Raw genomic sequence first — 22,383 nt, 5'->3', positions numbered from 1 at the left:
ATACTTTTGTTGTATTTAACAGTATTTTTAAGCTTGTATTTTAAATTTAATTTTAAGTTTACGATTTATGTAATTGGCTGTTAAAGCCGTGTAAGTCGAATAAATAAATAATAAATAAATAATAAGAAAATTAGCGTTTATGTTGTTATGCTTTCTGTCATTCAGACATCTTTGGCAGTCGTTACGGATAGTCAGAAGTCATAAGTCTGACAATCAATCTTACCAAGTTGTCCAGGTACCTGTTGGGTTGAGGATACCTGAGGGTCATTAGCTCCATGTAAAACATTGGTACTCACCATCACTTTATGTGACAGGAAGCCGACCCCAATATATGAAGGAAAAGGCTAGGCAGGTGACAAAGTAATTGAAGCAAGATGGAAGTAAAGGTCTTAACATTTAGATTAAATATTATTGGAAATCCTGATTGTAGAATTTGGTTCTAAAGCTAGCACTAGATTGCTTTAGAGATTAACAACATCTACGACCTAATATAATCTTGGGATAGAATTGCGATTGAATAGAAATTGCAATTTAATGGGAAAGGCAATTTCATGACCGGATTAACAAGCATTTTATGGGAATTTCTCCTTTTCTGTACTTAATTTTAACAAGTGGAAATGTTCGTTTTGAATGCGGTAACCTCAGAAACTGGTCCGATTTGAAAAAAATATAACTGTGTTATAAAGACTATTTATTGGTTGAGGTTTTTCACTTTATATGTGTGTTCGCCAATTCATTCTAAGCACCACAAGCGAAGACGGAGGCACAAGTTATGTAGTTCTCAAATAAAAACGTTTATTATTTTCACAGATTGATAATATAATTGGGTAGTTTTAACGTGAAGGTAGATTTTAGCTATGTTTTCGATGTTTTAGTGAGGATTATTTTGCCCCAATTAGTAAAGGGTTGAGGCAGGATGTGAAGTGCCAGAATTTAAGCTTTGTCATTAATCATTTTAGCTCATAGCCGTCAGATGTTCAGCCGCTGTGGTGGTCGTTATTGGATATTTTTCCCTGTATCTTTATGTAAATATTTTTATCATACACGCTAGCCGTTTTCTCGCGGTTTCACCCGCATCCCGTACTGTCCGTACTGGAATAAAATATATCTATGTTACTCGGGAAGTAGAGTGTAGCTTTCGACGGTGGACGAATTTTTCAATTTGTTTTAATACTTCCGGAGCCTATTTAATTTTAACAAACAAACATTCAAATCTTTCCTCATGTATTGAACAACCATCAAGACAGTTCTGATAATTAAATTTCACAATAAATAAGAATACAAGCATTCATGTTGTAACCCAAAATAGAGACACTATTTACCAAAACAGTTTACCTTTTATAGATATCTATTGGTTACAAATATTTTACCTCTTATGCGAAGATTCTAAACACCACAAACTGCAATACATTCCATCAGGTAAGAAATACCCATTGAAGCCTGAATGTAGCCGAAGAAGCTGTTAGCCAGAAAACGTTTTCCGTTCACTTGAAAAGTTTCTCGATTCGCCCGGATTTTCTTGACATTTTGCTTTGTGTAACTGGTGTCATTATTCACGAAAGCTGATCTTGTAAGAAGGTGCTTTATGTTGAAACTTCTATACAAAGTTACATGTCTTATATTACTTGAGTACTGGCTTCTGGCTGCAGTTTTAGGGAAAAAATTCTGCACCCGGAAAAGTTACCTATATGTGGTAATCCATAGTGTCATTTTCTTGTGTACCCAAATATCAAATTGGTATAGCTGCTTGCGCTTGAATAATCAACAAAAAATACATAGTCAACTTTCACCTTTACAGTATAAGTGTGATTTAATTATTGTGTTCTTTTCAAGGGACAGTAGGTATGACACTCAATGCATAATGTGTAAAAAGAAAGCTACCAGCCGCGTCTATTGATTCGAGATAATATCAAATGTCTTGAGCATTTTAAATGATTGCAACTAGCAAATATCATAAACAAGATGAAAGGTCTATCAAAAATCTTCGTGCTTTAATCTTAGACTTTCTGCAAATCAAATAATTAGGTACTAAACAACGCTTACAACAATCTCAAAAAACGCTTTACAAAACTCTAAAAAGCTAGATTTTTATCAGTGTACAAATTACTGTAACACGAAGATACTTAACTATATACTGATTACCAACACAGTTTCTCCGTATGTAGGCAACGAGAGCATTCGGAACAATACATTGATGATGCGCCGGCGCCGATAGTGAAAGTATGTATGAGTCAAGATATTTATGTTGCATCTTCTAAATAATAGCTTCGAATGCAGCGACGATTTCAATCTATAAATATAGTTAGGTACAGCTAAACACTAGTTTATTAGGGTTCCGTAGCCAAAGGGTAAAACGGGACCCTCTTGTTTTGGCTGTATCTCATGAACCGTGATAGTTAGAGAGTTGAAATTCACAGATACATAACAAATACTGAAAATTAGAATAAAATAAATATTTTGGGGGACTCCCATACAACAAACTTGATTTTTTTGCTCATTTTTGCTCTGGTACGGAACCTTTCGTGCGCGAGTCCGACTCGCACTTGGCCGGTTTTTTTATTTATTTGGCTGACCAACAATTGAATACACTCAAACAATTATGGGTTACAATAAATCAATTATATAGGGTCTAGTGTATCAATCTCTCACAGTTAAGCACAGCATGCACTAAATATAGATTAAATGTATTAAGGCTGTATACAATTACAGGATATTAGATGCACACAAAACAATCAGGCTCCTCGGGCCAAATCAAAATGAAAGTTCGTCTTAAATAGCATTCGACATACCAAGAGTTTATTATTTATTATATTTGTAGGGTTGAAGGCGCTAATCTCAGGAACGCAGATTGTAAAAAAAATAAAAAAAAGATTTTTGTCTTTATGGACTGCAACTTATCTTGGGCTAAACACATTGCAGAAGTAAGCAGGAGGGTATATTGCTCGTTTCAATCACTCAAGCGTCTCCAGAAGTTCCTGCCTTTTCCAACAAAGATTACTCTCGCTCAGTCGCTCCTCCTTCCTCTGTTAGACTATGCTGATGTCTGTTTCCTTGATGCGACTGAGGAGCTACTTGATAAACTCGAACGTCTGCAGAATTTGTGCATCCGCTTCATTTTTGGCCTCCGAAAGTACGATCATGTGTCGGAATTTCGGAACCAGTTGAAGTGGCTGCCTATTCGGCGGCGTAGAGACGCTCACGTTCTTTCTTTTCTTTACTCTGTTCTTCACAATCCTGTCACTCCAAGTTACCTTCGTGAACGCTTTGAGTTCCTCGTTCCCAGAGGCAAACCTTGTCGCTCTTCCTTATCTCTTCTGCTTCGTGTCCCATCCCACACTTCAAGTCGCTATGATGGATCATTCACTGTTCGTGCTGTTAGGCTGTGGAATACCCTTCCGCATTCTATACGCGAGAGCTCATCATTGGATATGTTTAAGAGACGAGTTAAGGAACATTATTTATCATTATGACCTGTGTATATATTTGTATATATTATATTGTATATATTTTATATAATTATAAAAGGTATATATTTAATTTATTAAGATATTATACATATATATTATTGTTATTAGTATAACGTTGCACATTCGCCCTACCCCATCAAATCACTCTTTCACTCTAAGGTTGGCTGTAAGAGAACCCAACACTGGGTTAAGCTCGCCGTTGTACATAATGTCTCCATTTTCAGTGTGTCAAATGTATTTATGTGTGCAATAAAGAATAATAACTGATTTTTTATCCGGATGCGCGGAGTAGTATCCACAGGATGCGGGTGAAGCCGCTTGCAACCGCTGTTCTGTCTCATATTCATGATCACTTAATTGCCAAACCGGTAGGCCTTTGGAACGCCTCTTAAGGTATTAAAAGTAATTTTCGTTAAGTCCATAATAAATTTTAGTTACCGCCAAAACACACAAAGAATCATTAATTTATGAAGAAAATACCAGAAGGTACCGAAGGACCAATTTTAAATTACATTATTAATATTATAATTTTCGAAATAGCTCGCGTAGAGACCTAGGTAACAAATTAGGAACAATAAATTGAATTGGACACGTTCTAGGTACTAGGTAGGATCGCCAAAGGACCAATTTATTATTCTAGACCTACGTATTATTGGTATTAATATTGTATTCATACAAGACCAAAAAATTGGTGGTTGTCAGTTGTACTAATAGATTCAATTAAATTAAACACTATAAACAAACACCATAACAGTCTTTTCCATTAATTTATTTTTACTATTTAGTATTTAGGATTTCTTTCTTAAACGAGTCGTAATGAATAATTTAAAAAATAACAAACGCCTTAGTTAGACCTATCTTAATTTTAATACCAAAAAAATCCTTCAAAGCCTTATCATTTCCTTAAAAGCTGACGGAGAAAATTGCAAAAAATACAAAAGTAAAATAAAACATTAAATCGTAATTACTCAACCCTAGTAAGTCCGCTAACAATCATGCTGCTAGTAGGAAAGTGATAAATGTCAGGACAACAAATGGGGCATGTCACTGCAGTCCTGTAAGACTTATTGCCTCAAACCGGAGCCTCCGCTATCGGCTATTAATAGAGCCTTCTTTAAACCAAACTGACCAACGCCATAATGTCAAGTCATTCCGATTATATCATTATCGATTGTAACAACCATGGCATTCTGTCGAACAGCTGAGCTACCGGTCCGAGGTTATTTAGCCGGGATGTTTAGACGCAATGCAGATCACGTGTGCGCTGAAAAACCTACAGCGGCTTCTGTATACGCCCTACGACATATTCCATCTCTATCCTTCACATAAAAGAAATGTTAAGTTAGAACGAAAAGACGGTTTTGGGGTTGAGTCGAGTCGCCGACGCGTCTGCGTGCCGCGCACATCCAGCGGTCGATGCCGGAGGATTGCGCGCGCAAGTGTCTACCTCACGAACCGTTCCAATCCATTCCGATCGGAGTTCTCGTGCCGAGCGGTCGATTCATACGCTAGCCCTGGGCGAACCGTCGGCAGTCGCGCCGGCGCCGCCGTCGGCGATGGACCACGACGAGGACAGGTCCTTGTCTCTGGGGACGGAGGTCTCTGCCTCCGTGCCCCCACCGAGCCCTCTCACGGGATGTTATTTGCTCGCGGTGATCGGGGAGCCCCACACTCACGAGCACAAGGAGATTATTCTGCAGCGACTTGTTAAAGGTGAGTAGGCTGCTCAGTTTGTTGCCTTTTGCTCTGAAAAAATCGGAACTGTCAAAGTGACAGCTGTCAAATTGGGAGAAAATTCAATTTGCCGGCGAGCGTCTGTTGTGGAATTAGAAACGTAATTTTTTTAGCATCACAACACGCACTTTCTCCATTGATTCTTTCCGATGAAAACGATAGAGTTCCGATGTTTTCTGAATGTTTGTTTTTAAGGTAAACAACGTGGTTATTTTGTGTATTTCACGGGTAATATGTTCGCGGTGCCGGCAAAATATAACGTCCGTGTGAAATTAGGAGAAATGTGATGTAATGCGGTAATAATGTGTAGGTGATGGTTCGTTTACCGACGTTGTCTATTTTTCCTGTTACGTCACCGGTGACGTAGTTCGGGTAACTATTAGGTCGGTAAATAATTTAATGAAAAGACTGCGGCAAACACCGCAGGACACTATTTATATTACGTAATACTTTTACTTTAATTTCACTGAAGTATGAGCTGAGTCTACAGTTAAACTAAAGCAAGAATTCTTGCAATGAAAAGTAAGCATGATTTATTTACAGTTCATGAAAGCCGGTTATTAAAAATCAAAGTTATAAAATAAATTACAAGTTGCTGCGTAACAGTTTCAATTTACTATTACTGCGGCAAAAGTAAACCAGCATTTTTCACCCAATCAATTCAGTTACCAGCTATTACTCGTTTTAGAATCGATACTTATTTTTATATTTCAATGGCCTACATTACTCATTTTACAAAATCACAATTGGAGATACCGGCGGCCGATAACGGGAAGATATCTTTAGGAATGTGAATCAAAAGATTCAATTTCGCGGAAAAGAACGCGATTCGAAATTCGAAAATACTTTTTGCTCAGAAAAAAGGAACATGGCGGGTGCTAATTATACTGAAAGACGAATTTATGTCATGTTTTCTCTAAATACTATATTTGAACGGATGTTTTTTTTTGGGTGGTTATCTTGTATAAGAAGAAAGATGTGGTTAAGCAGCTGTTTTGCCGGCGAAAAGGTCAATGCAATGCGCTTTGGCGTACAGAGGTCAGTCCGCCGATGTCCGCAAGGAATTAGGAAATATCACACATATAGGATGGAAGGACCAAAGGTCCAATATCAATTTATATTTTAGGGACAGTCAGTAATTTGAATAGGAAATAAAAATTAATAAAAACGATAACTTTTAAATAGGTTAATATACTTGAAATAAATTGATTTTCATGCAATCCTTTTATTGCGGGATTTGGTACTTTCTCCTCACTTTTCAAAAATTTTACTTTCAAATGTTTGCCTTTATCATTGGATAGAAATACGTAGATCTTTTATTATGTATACGGCGCTTAAATGTAGTGAATAGAGCGACGCCAAAATACGCATCTGATAACAAAATGATGCGAAAAAGATAACACACATTTATCAACATTATCGATAAAAATAAATAAACAATTCATGATGATTACTTTTATCTTGATTTTATCGAAATTTAGCGTAAAACAGTAACAATTTGGGAAGTTTCAATACTCATGCGGTTTTACATTGCGGTTTGTTCGTCTTTTATGATATATTTGTTTGTTCAGTTGCATTCAAACAATGCAATGCTCTTCCGTTTGAAATATTTATTGAAACTGTTTTGGTAATATGTCGGTAATAATATTTTCTTTTTGATGTATGATTCGGGATTATTTCATCTATACCTACTAATATTTTAAAGCTGAAGAGTTTGTTCAACTGGTCTATTTGAACACTTATGTATTTCAGTGTTAGATATCTCACTTATTGAGGAAGATTATGAACTACTTTTTAAGCAGTACCGGGAATTGTTTTTTCCGGAACTTGGGAAAACCAATGGGGAGAAGCTAGGAATAAAGTCATTGATTATATTCTAGTTTAGTACCCTTATAAAAGGCTATAGGGACTACAACTATCATCTTTATTTAGTTCAAAACATTTTTATACACAAAATAAACAGGAACAACACGGACCCCAATGCCCCGAAATATTTGCCCTTCCGTGACCTACCTTAATATTTTGCCGCAGGATACATAACTGTTATCAAATAGAATTGCGGAAAAAAATAAGATGTCTGTTATTATGAATCAATATAATAAATATTACTATTGTATTTCTACTATAAAAAATACTTGTCATAATTACGAGCATTGAATAATATGTGTAATAAAATCCATTGAATAATTACTTATCATTCAGTAATTATTTAATTAAAATGAATGTATACTAAAATATACTTATAATAATTATATTTCAAACACTTACATCCCTAGTTATAACTTCTATTCAGAAAAACAAATCAAAATGAAAATAGCATTCAGAGTTTCTTATTATTATTTGAGTTTTGTAGTTAGAAACATTATCATATTATGTCTGGCATTTCAAAAGGATGTAGGTTAAAAGACAAATTCATTAGGGTAAATCAAAAAGAACAGTACTTTTTTACAATTAATTAACTTAATTATTTTAAATCTACAAATATATAATTAATCTGCATCTATTTAGACTAGAAGCCGACCTCAACATAGTTGGGAAAAGACTAGGCAGATGATTAAATTATCTATATAATTAATTATAACAGGTAAACTTGAATGGATTGCACTGATATTAACTAGTTATGAACTGAATGTGAAGTACTTTCAAGTGGTTTCAGTACCCAACATACCCGATTACTGCCCACTAATGAGGTATTACAATGATAAACTTTTCCTAATTATTATAATTAACATTATAATATAGGTTAAAGGTACAAGAGATGACGGATTTGAGGGCCCGAAAGCATGACGGCGTATTTCAGTTGTGAAATAAATGAAGACAGACATATTAATTAGACTTTATATATTTGTATAGTACTTCACATTGGGTCGACCTAGAACAATAAAATTGCATTAACTGAATTGAACAAGAACCAATTTTAGCACAAACGTTCTTTTCGAAATTAGTTCAGAGCTTCTAAAGAAAACAAAACAAAAGTAATATAGTTTTTGACAGATATAACAATATCGGCCAAAAATATACAGCCGAAAAATTTGTTTGAATTGAACATCGAACTATTTTTTATTCGAGCGCGCAGAATAGTAACCAGGTGACACGTAGAAATAAATATATCCAAATCTATTAAGATATCGATTAATGTAGTTTTACACTTAGGCCCTTCGCACATGGAGCTACTCAAATATGACGGAATTAATCAGTAATTAGAATTACAAACGAGTTATAAACTGTATTTCGCACACGACGCTACTTACATTGCAAGGTTTCAGTCACCCCTGTTATTTCTACTACCAAATAAACACGTGCGAAAAACCTAGCAAGGGGAATTATTGGAAGCTATAAAAATGTCGAGAGGATCGAGCGAAGATGAAGATGTCATTATACTATATTATCATCATAACAGACGCCGAAGGAATCGACGCAGATTTTGGATTCACCCATTTATGCAAAATAATGTGAACTGCAGATTGTCAGTTGCGGCACGAGAGCTGCGTGAAACAGATAAATAGATCATTCATTTTTCACATCAAAACACAGTAAACTCGGGTAACCTAGTAGCTCGGCGACCGGCACGCCGCGTCGCGCGCGATCAGTTGCCAACGCGTTACGAACTGGTTAGTGACTAGTCGCGTCGTGTGCGAACCTGTATGGCAATGTATGGGCGGTGACGCTCAAAAAACTCGTTAGTAATGTGAGTTTGTGATTAGTTCCTTTTTAGTAGCTCCATGTGCGGAGGGCCTTAATTGCCAAACAGCTTCTTTTGAAAAACCTGAAAATCTCTCAAGTGTTAATCTCAAGGCCATCTCAACTTTGCACTAGAAAGTATTAGAAAATTTAGCACAGATATAATACTCTTATCTCGCATGACATAATGATAACAATGATAACGTGGCTTGCGATAATTCGGTGCTTGATGCATTTCTTGAAAATATTCTTCATATTTTGGCTGATCATTCTTAATGTAGATAGTAATATGGAGATCCATTATTGGAGATTAGGATAAATATACTACAAAAGAACTTGATCATGGACAGTTATTTTTCGATATTACTGTTCGAAATAATTATAGGTCATTTTATTTCATAAGGTAAAAATAGAAACTGAGCTTGACTCTATCCAGCACTAAAATAGATATTAGTTTGATAACATATTAGTATCAAGCAGTAATAATGTTCCAAAGCATAGCACACATGTAGTGTATAAATAAAGTTATTCCTACGTAAACTGTTCACATTTACATCAGAAATCAATACCCCTCCATTAGTTGCGGTTACACAGATATTAAACTCTTACTTTATTTCATGTTATCTTTAGAACATATCATTTTACAAGGCTACAATTTCACAGTCGCTAAAGACGCAAATGATTATTTCCAATACATGAGTGGTAACAACAGTCTCACGGATGATCGAAGGACTAAAACAAATGACGATCGATATCGAATTGTAAATGATAGAGTAGACACTAATAATTATGAAGAAGATACAATATTAGGTGAAACAACTGAAGATCATGATAAAATAACCAATGGTAACGAAGAAGATATACCAATGAATGAAACAATAGAAGATCGTGATAAATTTAAAAATGACGTCTTAATTACAAACAGCCTAAAACCAGAGCTTAAAACTCCAACATGTAAGTTTAAAAGTATCAATTTCGGAGATTTTGATAGACGTGGATACAACGGGTGGCATATAACAGAAGCCTTTCAAGTAAAGGCCGAGGGATGGGCGCTATATTATGAGATTACGCATTACGCTCGCCGGGAAAATAATCCAAGAGGCGACGGTCGAATTCACCATATTATTACATTATCCTACGTTTTATCGGTTTCTTTAGACCCGTTTTAGTTTAACAAGCCGTTTGGTTTAACTGTTGTTTGAGTCTTTGAAGTTCTTGTTTAAATAGTGTAGTTATAAAGGTTAAATGAAGGTGTTGTGGAGCTCTTTGTGATGGTAGATTTTATAGTTGTAATGGAGACAGGGTTTACAGTGTAGGTGCTTTCTAACCAGTAGTTCTTGTTCCTAATAGTGATAGGATAGGTGAGGTAGGAATGGTTGAGAGGGATGGGAAGCCAAAGAAGTAATCATGAATGACTGAAAATATAATGAAACTTAGTTGTACATACAAAACGTACCAACGAGTGTTGATATATTTCTTGAACAAAGACTGTGATATAAAAATATTAAATTCATGAACAGAGTGACAATAAAAATAATTTCGTCAAATGAAGACTAGAACATATTGAATTCTTAACAAGTTTTAGAGAAACATTCAAAGAATAAAATAAAATACAACAGACATGAACAAACATAAAATATAAGAATCCCAACAACACTATAAGAAAGACATGGTGTTATAAAAGATATTTCATACTGAAAATTGCGTTCCTATTCTGCCTCCTTGCATGACCTCAGTTCTCTTTTCATTACCAACACTGTTCATAGTTATCATCATGAACAAGCAACCAGACAACAATAATAAAATACAACAATAGCCAAAAATATCAAACGGACGCATGATGCAAGCGATTGTTTAACAAAACCTGTAAAATAACTTAAAAACGAAACAATTTACACTTACACAACGATCATTATAAACACCCCTTTTTTAGGCGTAATAGGTAAAATGCTTGATTGGTTCGTTTAAGAACTAGAGTTTGGTGTAATTTTACAAATTATAGAAAGAAGTACTTGTAGAATATAGAGAGGTATGGAAGAAGACATGTAAGGACTTTCAATAAACAATGGGAAAAGTGCAAGATGATGATAATGATGATGAATGTAGTATTAAACACACACCGGAATGGAGGAAAGGGTAATAACGTAACCTATTGACTAAAAACTTCCCAAATTCCTTCTGAAATCCTTTGTATTACAGAATGGCGAAGTTCGTCTCAACAAACAAAGGCATACTAACACTACATAAGATGATCTTTCAACTAAGGTTAGGTCATCTTCATCTACATTGCTCTCCAAGGCAAAAATAGGCACCAAAAACAGCCGTCTCAAAGGCTAGCTCCGCATCATTGAATGGCAAAGTCAAAACGCGTTTTTAGCTAATTGAAACAAGTCAGCCATGAAAGGTGACATTAATTAAAACGGACACAAAAACCATTAAGTTAGTAATAATTACCGAGATGAGCATAATTTTTGTGAGAAAGATGATGTTATATTTGTATTTTGAACTGAATTTACTAGTGATGTAGGTAAACTAGATAAGATTAAAAACGTAGGTGGTCAAATCGCGTGTGCGTTTGTTACACTCGTGCAGGTTTGCGGTCTTAATATATTACGGCTTGACGCATCAGATCAACATCAAATTATTGGCTTTGTTAATTATTTTGACAATGTGCACAACAACTTCTTAGCCCCACTGCAATGATAAGAATCTTTGACATAGAATACTTTTATTTTCTAATTAAAGGAATAATTTATTACCACTGAAAAATACAGGCCACAATGGTAGTTAGAAAACAAAACAATTAAGAACAATGAAAATTGTAATACAGCCCATGGAGCCAAAAAGGTTTAGCAGAACAGATTTTAATCATATTTTTCCCTAAAACGACTTCAACAAACTAAATCTCAAAAATCTGAAACAGCAACCGTTACTACAAAATGCAGTTGATTCATAAAACATGCTTCAAAACATGTCGGTTAAACAAAGCGAGCTGTCCGCAAGTCCTGATCTCGCAATGCAAAAAGAAAGCATGCAAGTAAGACTATAATTATGTCCGTCACATACCGCGGCTATCGGCGCGCGCGTCTACGTTTTGTAACGATTCCAGATCTGTTATCGTATGTATGAAGATAGTTTCATTATTTTTCAGCGTTTTCTGAACATCTGTGTGAGCTACGACTTTGTTTAGCATCGATAAGGCATTTACTTTGTTTACTGGTTCAATGAAAGTAGTTGATAAAAGTGCTTCTTTATTCTCAATATTTTTGTTGGTTTGGTATTCAGATCTGTTTACTGGATTATCATCATCGTCTTCATTATTGATTTCAAGTTATTTTGTCCTATTTATATTACAATTAAGAAGTCCACTTCATTTTTGTTTTGACCGCCAGTTTGGTTCTTGAATCATTCAAATACGTATGTGCGATTCATCTGAATGACTCTTCACACCAAACGTCATTGTGAAAGAATTTGTATCATAGTTACAGTATGTATGTTTTCGATGTATAAAAATATTCAGGAACAATATGCAATGTTGCTAGATACTCCATGTTACCATAAAAGGTTGAGTACATGGTGTAATTATTGTGGTCATGTTTTTTAGATCATGGACATTTTGGGGCATGTTACTTGTGAGATGACGGCAGATAGTAGAGTATGGAAGGAGAAAACATGTTGCGCCGACCATAAATAAAATTGGAAAAAGGAAAGGAGGATGATGATGGAAATTTTTGGCCAAAATATTATTCGTAGATAAAAGCCTTGACCTCTAAAATGATAACTCGGTAATGAAACAAAAGCAATACACATGCGTGTTCCACGAGATCTCTAGGGAAAACCACCGAAAACAAAATGAACGAAAACATTAATTAGACTCAAAGTAAATGCTGTTATTTTTTCATCAACATATCAATTTAAAATAGCAATTTAGTACAAATATTATGACTTCGTATTATTTTCTGTTTACTTTCAATTACTATTCAATTTAGTTAGCTTGAGTCAGCAGAAACTGAAAACTTTAATGAATTGGAGAGATTGAGTGCATTTGGTTTTGAAGTCGTTGAACTTTTAGAACAATGTTAATTGATGACTAGGCAAAACGAGTTACGAATTTTGGAATTGAAGCTAAACTATTAGTTTTAGATAATGTAGGTTAATGTGAAGTAGGAGATACAGGAAAAGGTAAAGATGATGAAAGATAGGCAAAGATTCTCTGTGGTGAACTAATCGTGGCAATAAATTATGACTAAGATAAAGAGATAGAATATGCTACAGATTAGTCTCAACAAAGAGTAATGGCTTAATCTGCGAATGGCTATTTCGTTAATCTAGGACATCTTTCAGATGGCCGCTTATTATTTTTTGCTAGCCCATGTTATTACGCAAATTATATCAATTTATTGTTACCCAAAATAGAAAGTTCTGGAAACATTTTAGTACCTACTTCAACCCAGACATAAATCCTAGACTAATCCTCCTAATTATCAATTAAAGTAATCATTAAGCCTGATTATGAAGACATTTTATTAAGGTCAAGGTCATAATCGAAGGTCACAAAGTCAAGGTTAACTTTACCGGTAATTCTCGAATACCGGTGAAATGGAACAATGGAAACTTGCTTTTACCGGTAAATGTGGTACACTATTTGAATAACTTAGGTAGGATGTGATTTAGTTTGAATGGAAAATAGACGGGTGAATACAATAAATGGTGGTTTTAGATACAAAGGATACAAAGCTAGATATTATTAAAGTTTCGGGATGCGGAAATATTAATGGTCGGTGTTTCGAAATTATTATGCAAAAATGTTGTTCCATTTTAATTGAAATACACAGATAAGATACGTGTATTATTTAAATAGATATACCTACTTACTCGTACAATATAATTTCTGAAGTCTTAAAATAAACATTGCTCTTATATATAGCGCCATTTCTATTAACTTAATTCTTTATTACCATTTCTAATACAAAGTAACTCTTTGTAAGTTACTGTTTTCCTTAGCAAGCCATTTATTACAAACCTGAGCCATTTACTGCCAGTCATAAATATTAACATAAAGAATTATGTTCCAAGCCACCATTATAGAAATCCCTACAATGAGGTTTTGCTAAAAATATAGCTTAACTTAAAGTATTGTCCCATTCGACCTTCTAAGCTCGGACTCATTTTTACAATTTTCGCAGTTGGCAACACCGAACATAAATCTTAAGTGAGGTAACACTGGCACGCGATGGTTGCGTGTCAAAGTTATACTAGAGTCGAAATATATTAACACCAACGAGTAAAAGCAAGTTTTTTTACTTAGATCGAAATTGTTTAAATGGTGCTGAACTAAAAGTAGTACAGTTTTTTATGTTATTTTGATACTGTAGAGCTAAGGCTTTCAAATTAGGTAAGTTACTTAGATAGGTTCCCCTTTCTAATACAGTTAAACCAGTAAGACAGTCCTTTGGATATTTTAGGTTTTACGGGAATTCAGAAGCCAGAAAAGTCTTGCCCTGGGTTCCTCAGGTAACCAGATTGAGGATGTCAGACAGGCAGTTGCTCCATGTAACACACTGGTTCACGGCTGCATTCAGTTGACCCCAAGAAACTTGAAAAAGGTTAGGCTGATGGATCGGTATTGATCAGAGGTCAAATCAGAGTTGGTGACAAATATACAGATAAAATACCTGCAGCCTGATAACTTTTTCAAAAGGAGACCGATTTTGATGCGGTTTTTTGCGTATAATAGCTACAACAGGCTTGTAAGCACGCGATAACCCTTCAAACGCGACATCGAAGCGGTGTGACCCGATTTTTTGACACCCCCACCCTTCTCGACCTGTAAAAAACACAAAATTAATTATTTATCAAAATTCTGACTAGATTTTTTCATTGTAAAAATTTTATTAAATACTTACCACTCCGACCTGTCTTCCTGACTGCATTTTGCACGATTTTGGGTAGGTTTGGACGTCGAAATTAAAAATTTTCTATTAAAAAACACTAAATTTTACAGTTTTTCGACCAAAATTTTCAAAATTTCTAGGAAAGCCTATTCTAGTTTCTGGACAGCTGGCTAGGGCTCGCCGAGACGCGTCTTTTGACGTATCGCACGTCCCTCTACGCCGCACCAAACGTCAAAAAATTCGCGAAACATCCGTTTCCATACAAATAGTAGACGCCCAAAATCCACCTAAGGCCCTATAAAAACCCGTGTCGACGGCGCGCGTTGTTCCACGCGCTCCTCAAAGAGACGTCAGCAACCCCAGCGGGGCCCAGCAGGGCCAAGGCCTGCCGGGGCTGCGGGTTGTTCGAAAGAGATACCGCGGCCCTGGTACATAAAAGGCCTATGACGGAACACGACGATTTTAGTCAGTAAGAGTCTGACACTCCCTCACCGCTGCTAACCCACAGCGGGAGGGGTCATTTGATGATTTTACGTCGATAAAAAAAAAAAAAAAGGCCCTATAAAAACACTAGTACTCCTGATAACTTTTTCAAAAGGAGACCGATTTTGATGCGGTTTTTTGCGTATAATAGCTACAACAGGCTTGTAAGCACGCGATAACCCTTCAAACGCGACATCGAAGCGGTGTGACCCGATTTTTTGACACCCCCACCCTTCTCGACCTGTAAAAAACACAAAATTAATTATTTATCAAAATTCTGACTAGATTTTTTCATTGTAAAAATTTTATTAAATACTTACCACTCCGACCTGTCTTCTTGACTGCATTTTGCACGATTTTGGGTAGGTTTGGACGTCGAAATTAAAAATTTTCTATTAAAAAACACTAAATTTTACAGTTTTTCGACCAAAATTTTCAAAATTTCTAGGAAAGCCTATTCTAGTTTCTGGACAGCTGGCTAGGGCTCGCCGAGACGCGTCTTTTGACGTATCGCACGTCCCTCTACGCCGCACCAAACGTCAAAAAATTCGCGAAACATCCGTTTCCATACAAATAGTAGACGCCCAAAATCCACCTAAGGCCCTATAAAAACACTAGTACTCCTGATAACTTTTTCAAAAGGAGACCGATTTTGATGCGGTTTTTTGCGTATAATAGCTACAACAGGCTTGTAAGCACGCGATAACCCTTCAAACGCGACATCGAAGCGGTGTGACCCGATTTTTTGACACCCCCACCCTTCTCGACCTGTAAAAAACACAAAATTAATTATTTATCAAAATTCTGACTAGATTTTTTCATTGTAAAAATTTTATTAAATACTTACCACTCCGACCTGTCTTCCTGACTGCATTTTGCACGATTTTGGGTAGGTTTGGACGTCGAAATTAAAAATTTTCTATTAAAAAACACTAAATTTTACAGTTTTTCGACCAAAATTTTCAAAATTTCTAGGAAAGCCTATTCTAGTTTCTGGACAGCTGGCTAGGGCTCGCCGAGACGCGTCTTTTGACGTATCGCACGTCCCTCTACGCCGCACCAAACGTCAAAAAATTCGCGAAACATCCGTTTCCATACAAATAGTAGACGCCCAAAATCCACCTAAGGCCCTATAAAAACACTAGTACTCCTGATAACTTTTTCAAAAGGAGACCGATTTTGATGCGGTTTTTTGCGTATAATAGCTACAACAGGCTTGTAAGCACGCGATAACCCTTCAAACGCGACATCGAAGCGGTGTGACCCGATTTTTTGACACCCCCACCCTTCTCGACCTGTAAAAAACACAAAATTAATTATTTATCAAAATTCTGACTAGATTTTTTCATTGTAAAAATTTTATTAAATACTTACCACTCCGACCTGTCTTCTTGACTGCATTTTGCACGATTTTGGGTAGGTTTGGACGTCGAAATTAAAAATTTTCTATTAAAAAACACTAAATTTTACAGTTTTTCGACCAAAATTTTCAAAATTTCTAGGAAAGCCTATTCTAGTTTCTGGACAGCTGGCTAGGGCTCGCCGAGACGCGTCTTTTGACGTATCGCACGTCCCTCTACGCCGCACCAAACGTCAAAAAATTCGCGAAACATCCGTTTCCATACAAATAGTAGACGCCCAAAATCCACCTAAGGCCCTATAAAAACACTAGTACTCCTGATAACTTTTTCAAAAGGAGACCGATTTTGATGCGGTTTTTTGCGTATAATAGCTACAACAGGCTTGTAAGCACGCGATAACCCTTCAAACGCGACATCGAAGCGGTGTGACCCGATTTTTTGACACCCCCACCCTTCTCGACCTGTAAAAAACACAAAATTAATTATTTATCAAAATTCTGACTAGATTTTTTCATTGTAAAAATTTTATTAAATACTTACCACTCCGACCTGTCTTCTTGACTGCATTTTGCACGATTTTGGGTAGGTTTGGACGTCGAAATTAAAAATTTTCTATTAAAAAACACTAAATTTTACAGTTTTTCGACCAAAATTTTCAAAATTTCTAGGAAAGCCTATTCTAGTTTCTGGACAGCTGGCTAGGGCTCGCCGAGACGCGTCTTTTGACGTATCGCACGTCCCTCTACGCCGCACCAAACGTCAAAAAATTCGCGAAACATCCGTTTCCATACAAATAGTAGACGCCCAAAATCCACCTAAGGCCCTATAAAAACACTAGTACTCCTGATAACTTTTTCAAAAGGAGACCGATTTTGATGCGGTTTTTTGCGTATAATAGCTACAACAGGCTTGTAAGCACGCGATAACCCTTCAAACGCGACATCGAAGCGGTGTGACCCGATTTTTTGACACCCCCACCCTTCTCGACCTGTAAAAAACACAAAATTAATTATTTATCAAAATTCTGACTAGATTTTTTCATTGTAAAAATTTTATTAAATACTTACCACTCCGACCTGTCTTCTTGACTGCATTTTGCACGATTTTGGGTAGGTTTGGACGTCGAAATTAAAAATTTTCTATTAAAAAACACTAAATTTTACAGTTTTTCGACCAAAATTTTCAAAATTTCTAGGAAAGCCTATTCTAGTTTCTGGACAGCTGGCTAGGGCTCGCCGAGACGCGTCTTTTGACGTATCGCACGTCCCTCTACGCCGCACCAAACGTCAAAAAATTCGCGAAACATCCGTTTCCATACAAATAGTAGACGCCCAAAATCCACCTAAGGCCCTATAAAAACACTAGTACTCCTGATAACTTTTTCAAAAGGAGACCGATTTTGATGCGGTTTTTTGCGTATAATAGCTACAACAGGCTTGTAAGCACGCGATAACCCTTCAAACGCGACATCGAAGCGGTGTGACCCGATTTTTTGACACCCCCACCCTTCTCGACCTGTAAAAAACACAAAATTAATTATTTATCAAAATTCTGACTAGATTTTTTCATTGTAAAAATTTTATTAAATACTTACCACTCCGACCTGTCTTCTTGACTGCATTTTGCACGATTTTGGGTAGGTTTGGACGTCGAAATTAAAAATTTTCTATTAAAAAACACTAAATTTTACAGTTTTTCGACCAAAATTTTCAAAATTTCTAGGAAAGCCTATTCTAGTTTCTGGACAGCTGGCTAGGGCTCGCCGAGACGCGTCTTTTGACGTATCGCACGTCCCTCTACGCCGCACCAAACGTCAAAAAATTCGCGAAACATCCGTTTCCATACAAATAGTAGACGCCCAAAATCCACCTAAGGCCCTATAAAAAGCTCCGGCGCGATCTCATGGTGGCCTGGAGGGAGCGACTATCGCAACCCAGTGCAGGGCACGCCACCATCGTGGCGGTAAGTCCCCTCTTTGAGGAGTGGCTCGGGAGGAGTCACGGCGCCCTCACGTACCGCATGACGCAGGTCCTCACCGGACACGGTTGTTTCGGGAGGTACCTGCACCGCATCGGTCGTGAGGAGGCGCCCGGGTGTCACCATTGTGCGGACAGCCCCGAGGACACGGTGGACCACACAGTCCAGGTGTGCCCCGCATGGGAAGGGCACCGCCGGGTCCTCGTCGAGGCTTTGGACGGCGGCGACCTCTCGCGTCCGGCCCTGGTTCAGGCCATGGTCCGGGGCGAGAGGGAATGGGATGCCGTCGCCTCCTTCTGCGAAGCGGTCATGCTCGAGAAGGAGGAGGCGGAACGCCAGAGAGTCCGCACCTCTCATCCCGGCCGCCGCGCTGGACCAGGTAGACACCATGGGCGCCGGGTGTCGCGAGATGACTCCCGGCCACCGTAGGCGTGGGTCTGTGGGCGGTGAGTTCGGGTGGCTCATCGTCCCTCTGTCTTCCTAGACGACAGACCCGTGTCGACGGCGCGCGTTGTTCCACGCGCTCCTCAAAGAGACGTCAGCAACCCCAGCGGGGCCCAGCAGGGCCAAGGCCTGCCGGGGCTGCGGGTTGTTCGAAAGAGATACCGCGGCCCTGGTACATAAAAGGCCTATGACGGAACACGACGATTTTAGTCAGTAAGAGTCTGACACTCCCTCACCGCTGCTAACCCACAGCGGGAGGGGTCATTTGATGATTTTACGTCGATAAAAAAAAAAAAAAAAAAAAAAAAAAAAAAAAAAAAAGGCCCTATAAAAACACTAGTACTCCTGATAACTTTTTCAAAAGGAGACCGATTTTGATGCGGTTTTTTGCGTATAATAGCTACAACAGGCTTGTAAGCACGCGATAACCCTTCAAACGCGACATCGAAGCGGTGTGACCCGATTTTTTGACACCCCCACCCTTCTCGACCTGTAAAAAACACAAAATTAATTATTTATCAAAATTCTGACTAGATTTTTTCATTGTAAAAATTTTATTAAATACTTACCACTCCGACCTGTCTTCCTGACTGCATTTTGCACGATTTTGGGTAGGTTTGGACGTCGAAATTAAATATTTTCTATTAAAAAACACTAAATTTTACAGTTTTTCGACCAAAATTTTCAAAATTTCTAGGAAAGCCTATTCTAGTTTCTGGACAGCTGGCTAGGGCTCGCCGAGACGCGTCTTTTGACGTATCGCACGTCCCTCTACGCCGCACCAAACGTCAAAAAATTCGCGAAACATCCGTTTCCATACAAATAGTAGACGCCCAAAATCCACCTAAGGCCCTATAAAAACACTAGTACTCCTGATAACTTTTTCAAAAGGAGACCGATTTTGATGCGGTTTTTTGCGTATAATAGCTACAACAGGCTTGTAAGCACGCGATAACCCTTCAAACGCGACATCGAAGCGGTGTGACCCGATTTTTTGACACCCCCACCCTTCTCGACCTGTAAAAAACACAAAATTAATTATTTATCAAAATTCTGACTAGATTTTTTCATTGTAAAAATTTTATTAAATACTTACCACTCCGACCTGTCTTCCTGACTGCATTTTGCACGATTTTGGGTAGGTTTGGACGTCGAAATTAAATATTTTCTATTAAAAAACACTAAATTTTACAGTTTTTCGACCAAAATTTTCAAAATTTCTAGGAAAGCCTATTCTAGTTTCTGGACAGCTGGCTAGGGCTCGCCGAGACGCGTCTTTTGACGTATCGCACGTCCCTCTACGCCGCACCAAACGTCAAAAAATTCGCGAAACATCCGTTTCCATACAAATAGTAGACGCCCGAAATCCACCTAAGGCCCTATAAAAACACTAGTACTCCTGATAACTTTTTCAAAAGGAGACCGATTTTGATGCGGTTTTTTGCGTATAATAGCTACAACAGGCTTGTAAGCACGCGATAACCCTTCAAACGCGACATCGAAGCGGTGTGACCCGATTTTTTGACACCCCCACCCTTCTCGACCTGTAAAAAACACAAAATTAATTATTTATCAAAATTCTGACTAGATTTTTTCATTGTAAAAATTTTATTAAATACTTACCACTCCGACCTGTCTTCCTGACTGCATTTTGCACGATTTTGGGTAGGTTTGGACGTCGAAATTAAATATTTTCTATTAAAAAACACTAAATTTTACAGTTTTTCGACCAAAATTTTCAAAATTTCTAGGAAAGCCTATTCTAGTTTCTGGACAGCTGGCTAGGGCTCGCCGAGACGCGTCTTTTGACGTATCGCACGTCCCTCTACGCCGCACCAAACGTCAAAAAATTCGCGAAACATCCGTTTCCATACAAATAGTAGACGCCCAAAATCCACCTAAGGCCCTATAAAAACACTAGTACTCCTGATAACTTTTTCAAAAGGAGACCGATTTTGATGCGGTTTTTTGCGTATAATAGCTACAACAGGCTTGTAAGCACGCGATAACCCTTCAAACGCGACATCGAAGCGGTGTGACCCGATTTTTTGACACCCCCACCCTTCTCGACCTGTAAAAAACACAAAATTAATTATTTATCAAAATTCTGACTAGATTTTTTCATTGTAAAAATTTTATTAAATACTTACCACTCCGACCTGTCTTCCTGACTGCATTTTGCACGATTTTGGGTAGGTTTGGACGTCGAAATTAAATATTTTCTATTAAAAAACACTAAATTTTACAGTTTTTCGACCAAAATTTTCAAAATTTCTAGGAAAGCCTATTCTAGTTTCTGGACAGCTGGCTAGGGCTCGCCGAGACGCGTCTTTTGACGTATCGCACGTCCCTCTACGCCGCACCAAACGTCAAAAAATTCGCGAAACATCCGTTTCCATACAAATAGTAGACGCCCAAAATCCACCTAAGGCCCTATAAAAACCCCACCGAGGGGGTCCCCACGTTGTCGTCGTGGTGGGGCTTGCGTGCCTCAATGATCCTGAAGCTCTGCCGGTAGAGATACTCATGCCGGAAAGGTTCAGGGGAGAGGCCAGACAAAGAGGGACCCAGGGAGGGGCCGCTCCTGACCAGTCGACGCTAGTGGACATGGCAAGGATGCGGCCATACCCGCGGAGGTGCAGGCGCACTAAAGCGGTGGTCGTTTGCTCTTCGTACAACGAAGAGCAAACCTTTCGGCGGGTTTGCTGAGCCGGGTTGGCCGGACAGCAGACGGAGGCATGTATAATGCCGCCGCCGAGGGCTTGGCTTAATCGCCCGGCCCAGAGGAAGGACACCTCATGATAAAAAACCACCCAATCCCAAGTTTCGGGAGCGCGGCGAGGGGATGAATGGCCGTGGGGGACACGGTCGTTAGCGCTCCCCCCTGTTGGGGCCAGCCGCCCCCAACAGTATGTAGGCTTGCCCCGGTATGAGGCCACTGCCGGGGTGGACGAACAATTGCTCTCATGATCGTGGGAACTATATGGATACTAACACAAATAAAAACCAAAACAACAACAACGACGAACTAAGGGAGTGGGATGAGGACTCGGACTCCGAGTCCGTGTCCAGCGAGGGGGATGCGGGGGGTTTTAAGCTCCCCCGCAACAAGAAGGACCACCGGGCCGACGCCTTCCTCAAGAGGAGGAGGGAAGACCCCGGGTCCTCCTCTGGTGGTCGCGGGGCCTCGGCCAAAAAGGTCGCCAGGAGGCCCGTCAGCGAAGGGTCCGCTAGGGCTTCTGGGGGTGGCGGAGGAGCGGCTCATCGGAGCTCCTCCTCCGAGGAGGAGTCGGCCATCGGCTCCGACCGGGAGCGCAGGGCGGACTTCGAGAAGACGGTGGA

The 22,383-nt window shown here is 38.4% G+C and overlaps 1 protein-coding gene across 1 annotated transcript in view; it reads left to right on the top strand.

Moving 5' to 3' along the window:
• Positions 1-4,940: 4,940 nt before the first annotated feature.
• The window catches only part of LOC124636786 (titin-like), a 208,196-nt gene continuing 190,753 nt past the window's right edge, over positions 4,941-22,383 (top strand). The window contains exon 1 of the mRNA XM_047172934.1: positions 4,941-5,180. Within this exon, the coding sequence (XP_047028890.1) occupies positions 5,024-5,180 (157 nt within the window). The 5' untranslated portion in view covers positions 4,941-5,023. The remainder of the gene's footprint in view (positions 5,181-22,383) is intronic.

Source organism: Helicoverpa zea, chromosome 15 (assembly GCF_022581195.2).
Source record: "Helicoverpa zea isolate HzStark_Cry1AcR chromosome 15, ilHelZeax1.1, whole genome shotgun sequence".
NCBI lineage: Eukaryota > Metazoa > Arthropoda > Insecta > Lepidoptera > Noctuidae > Helicoverpa > Helicoverpa zea.
The sequence above is the reverse complement of the archived record's forward strand: the minus strand, read 5'-3'. Positions and strand labels throughout refer to the sequence as shown.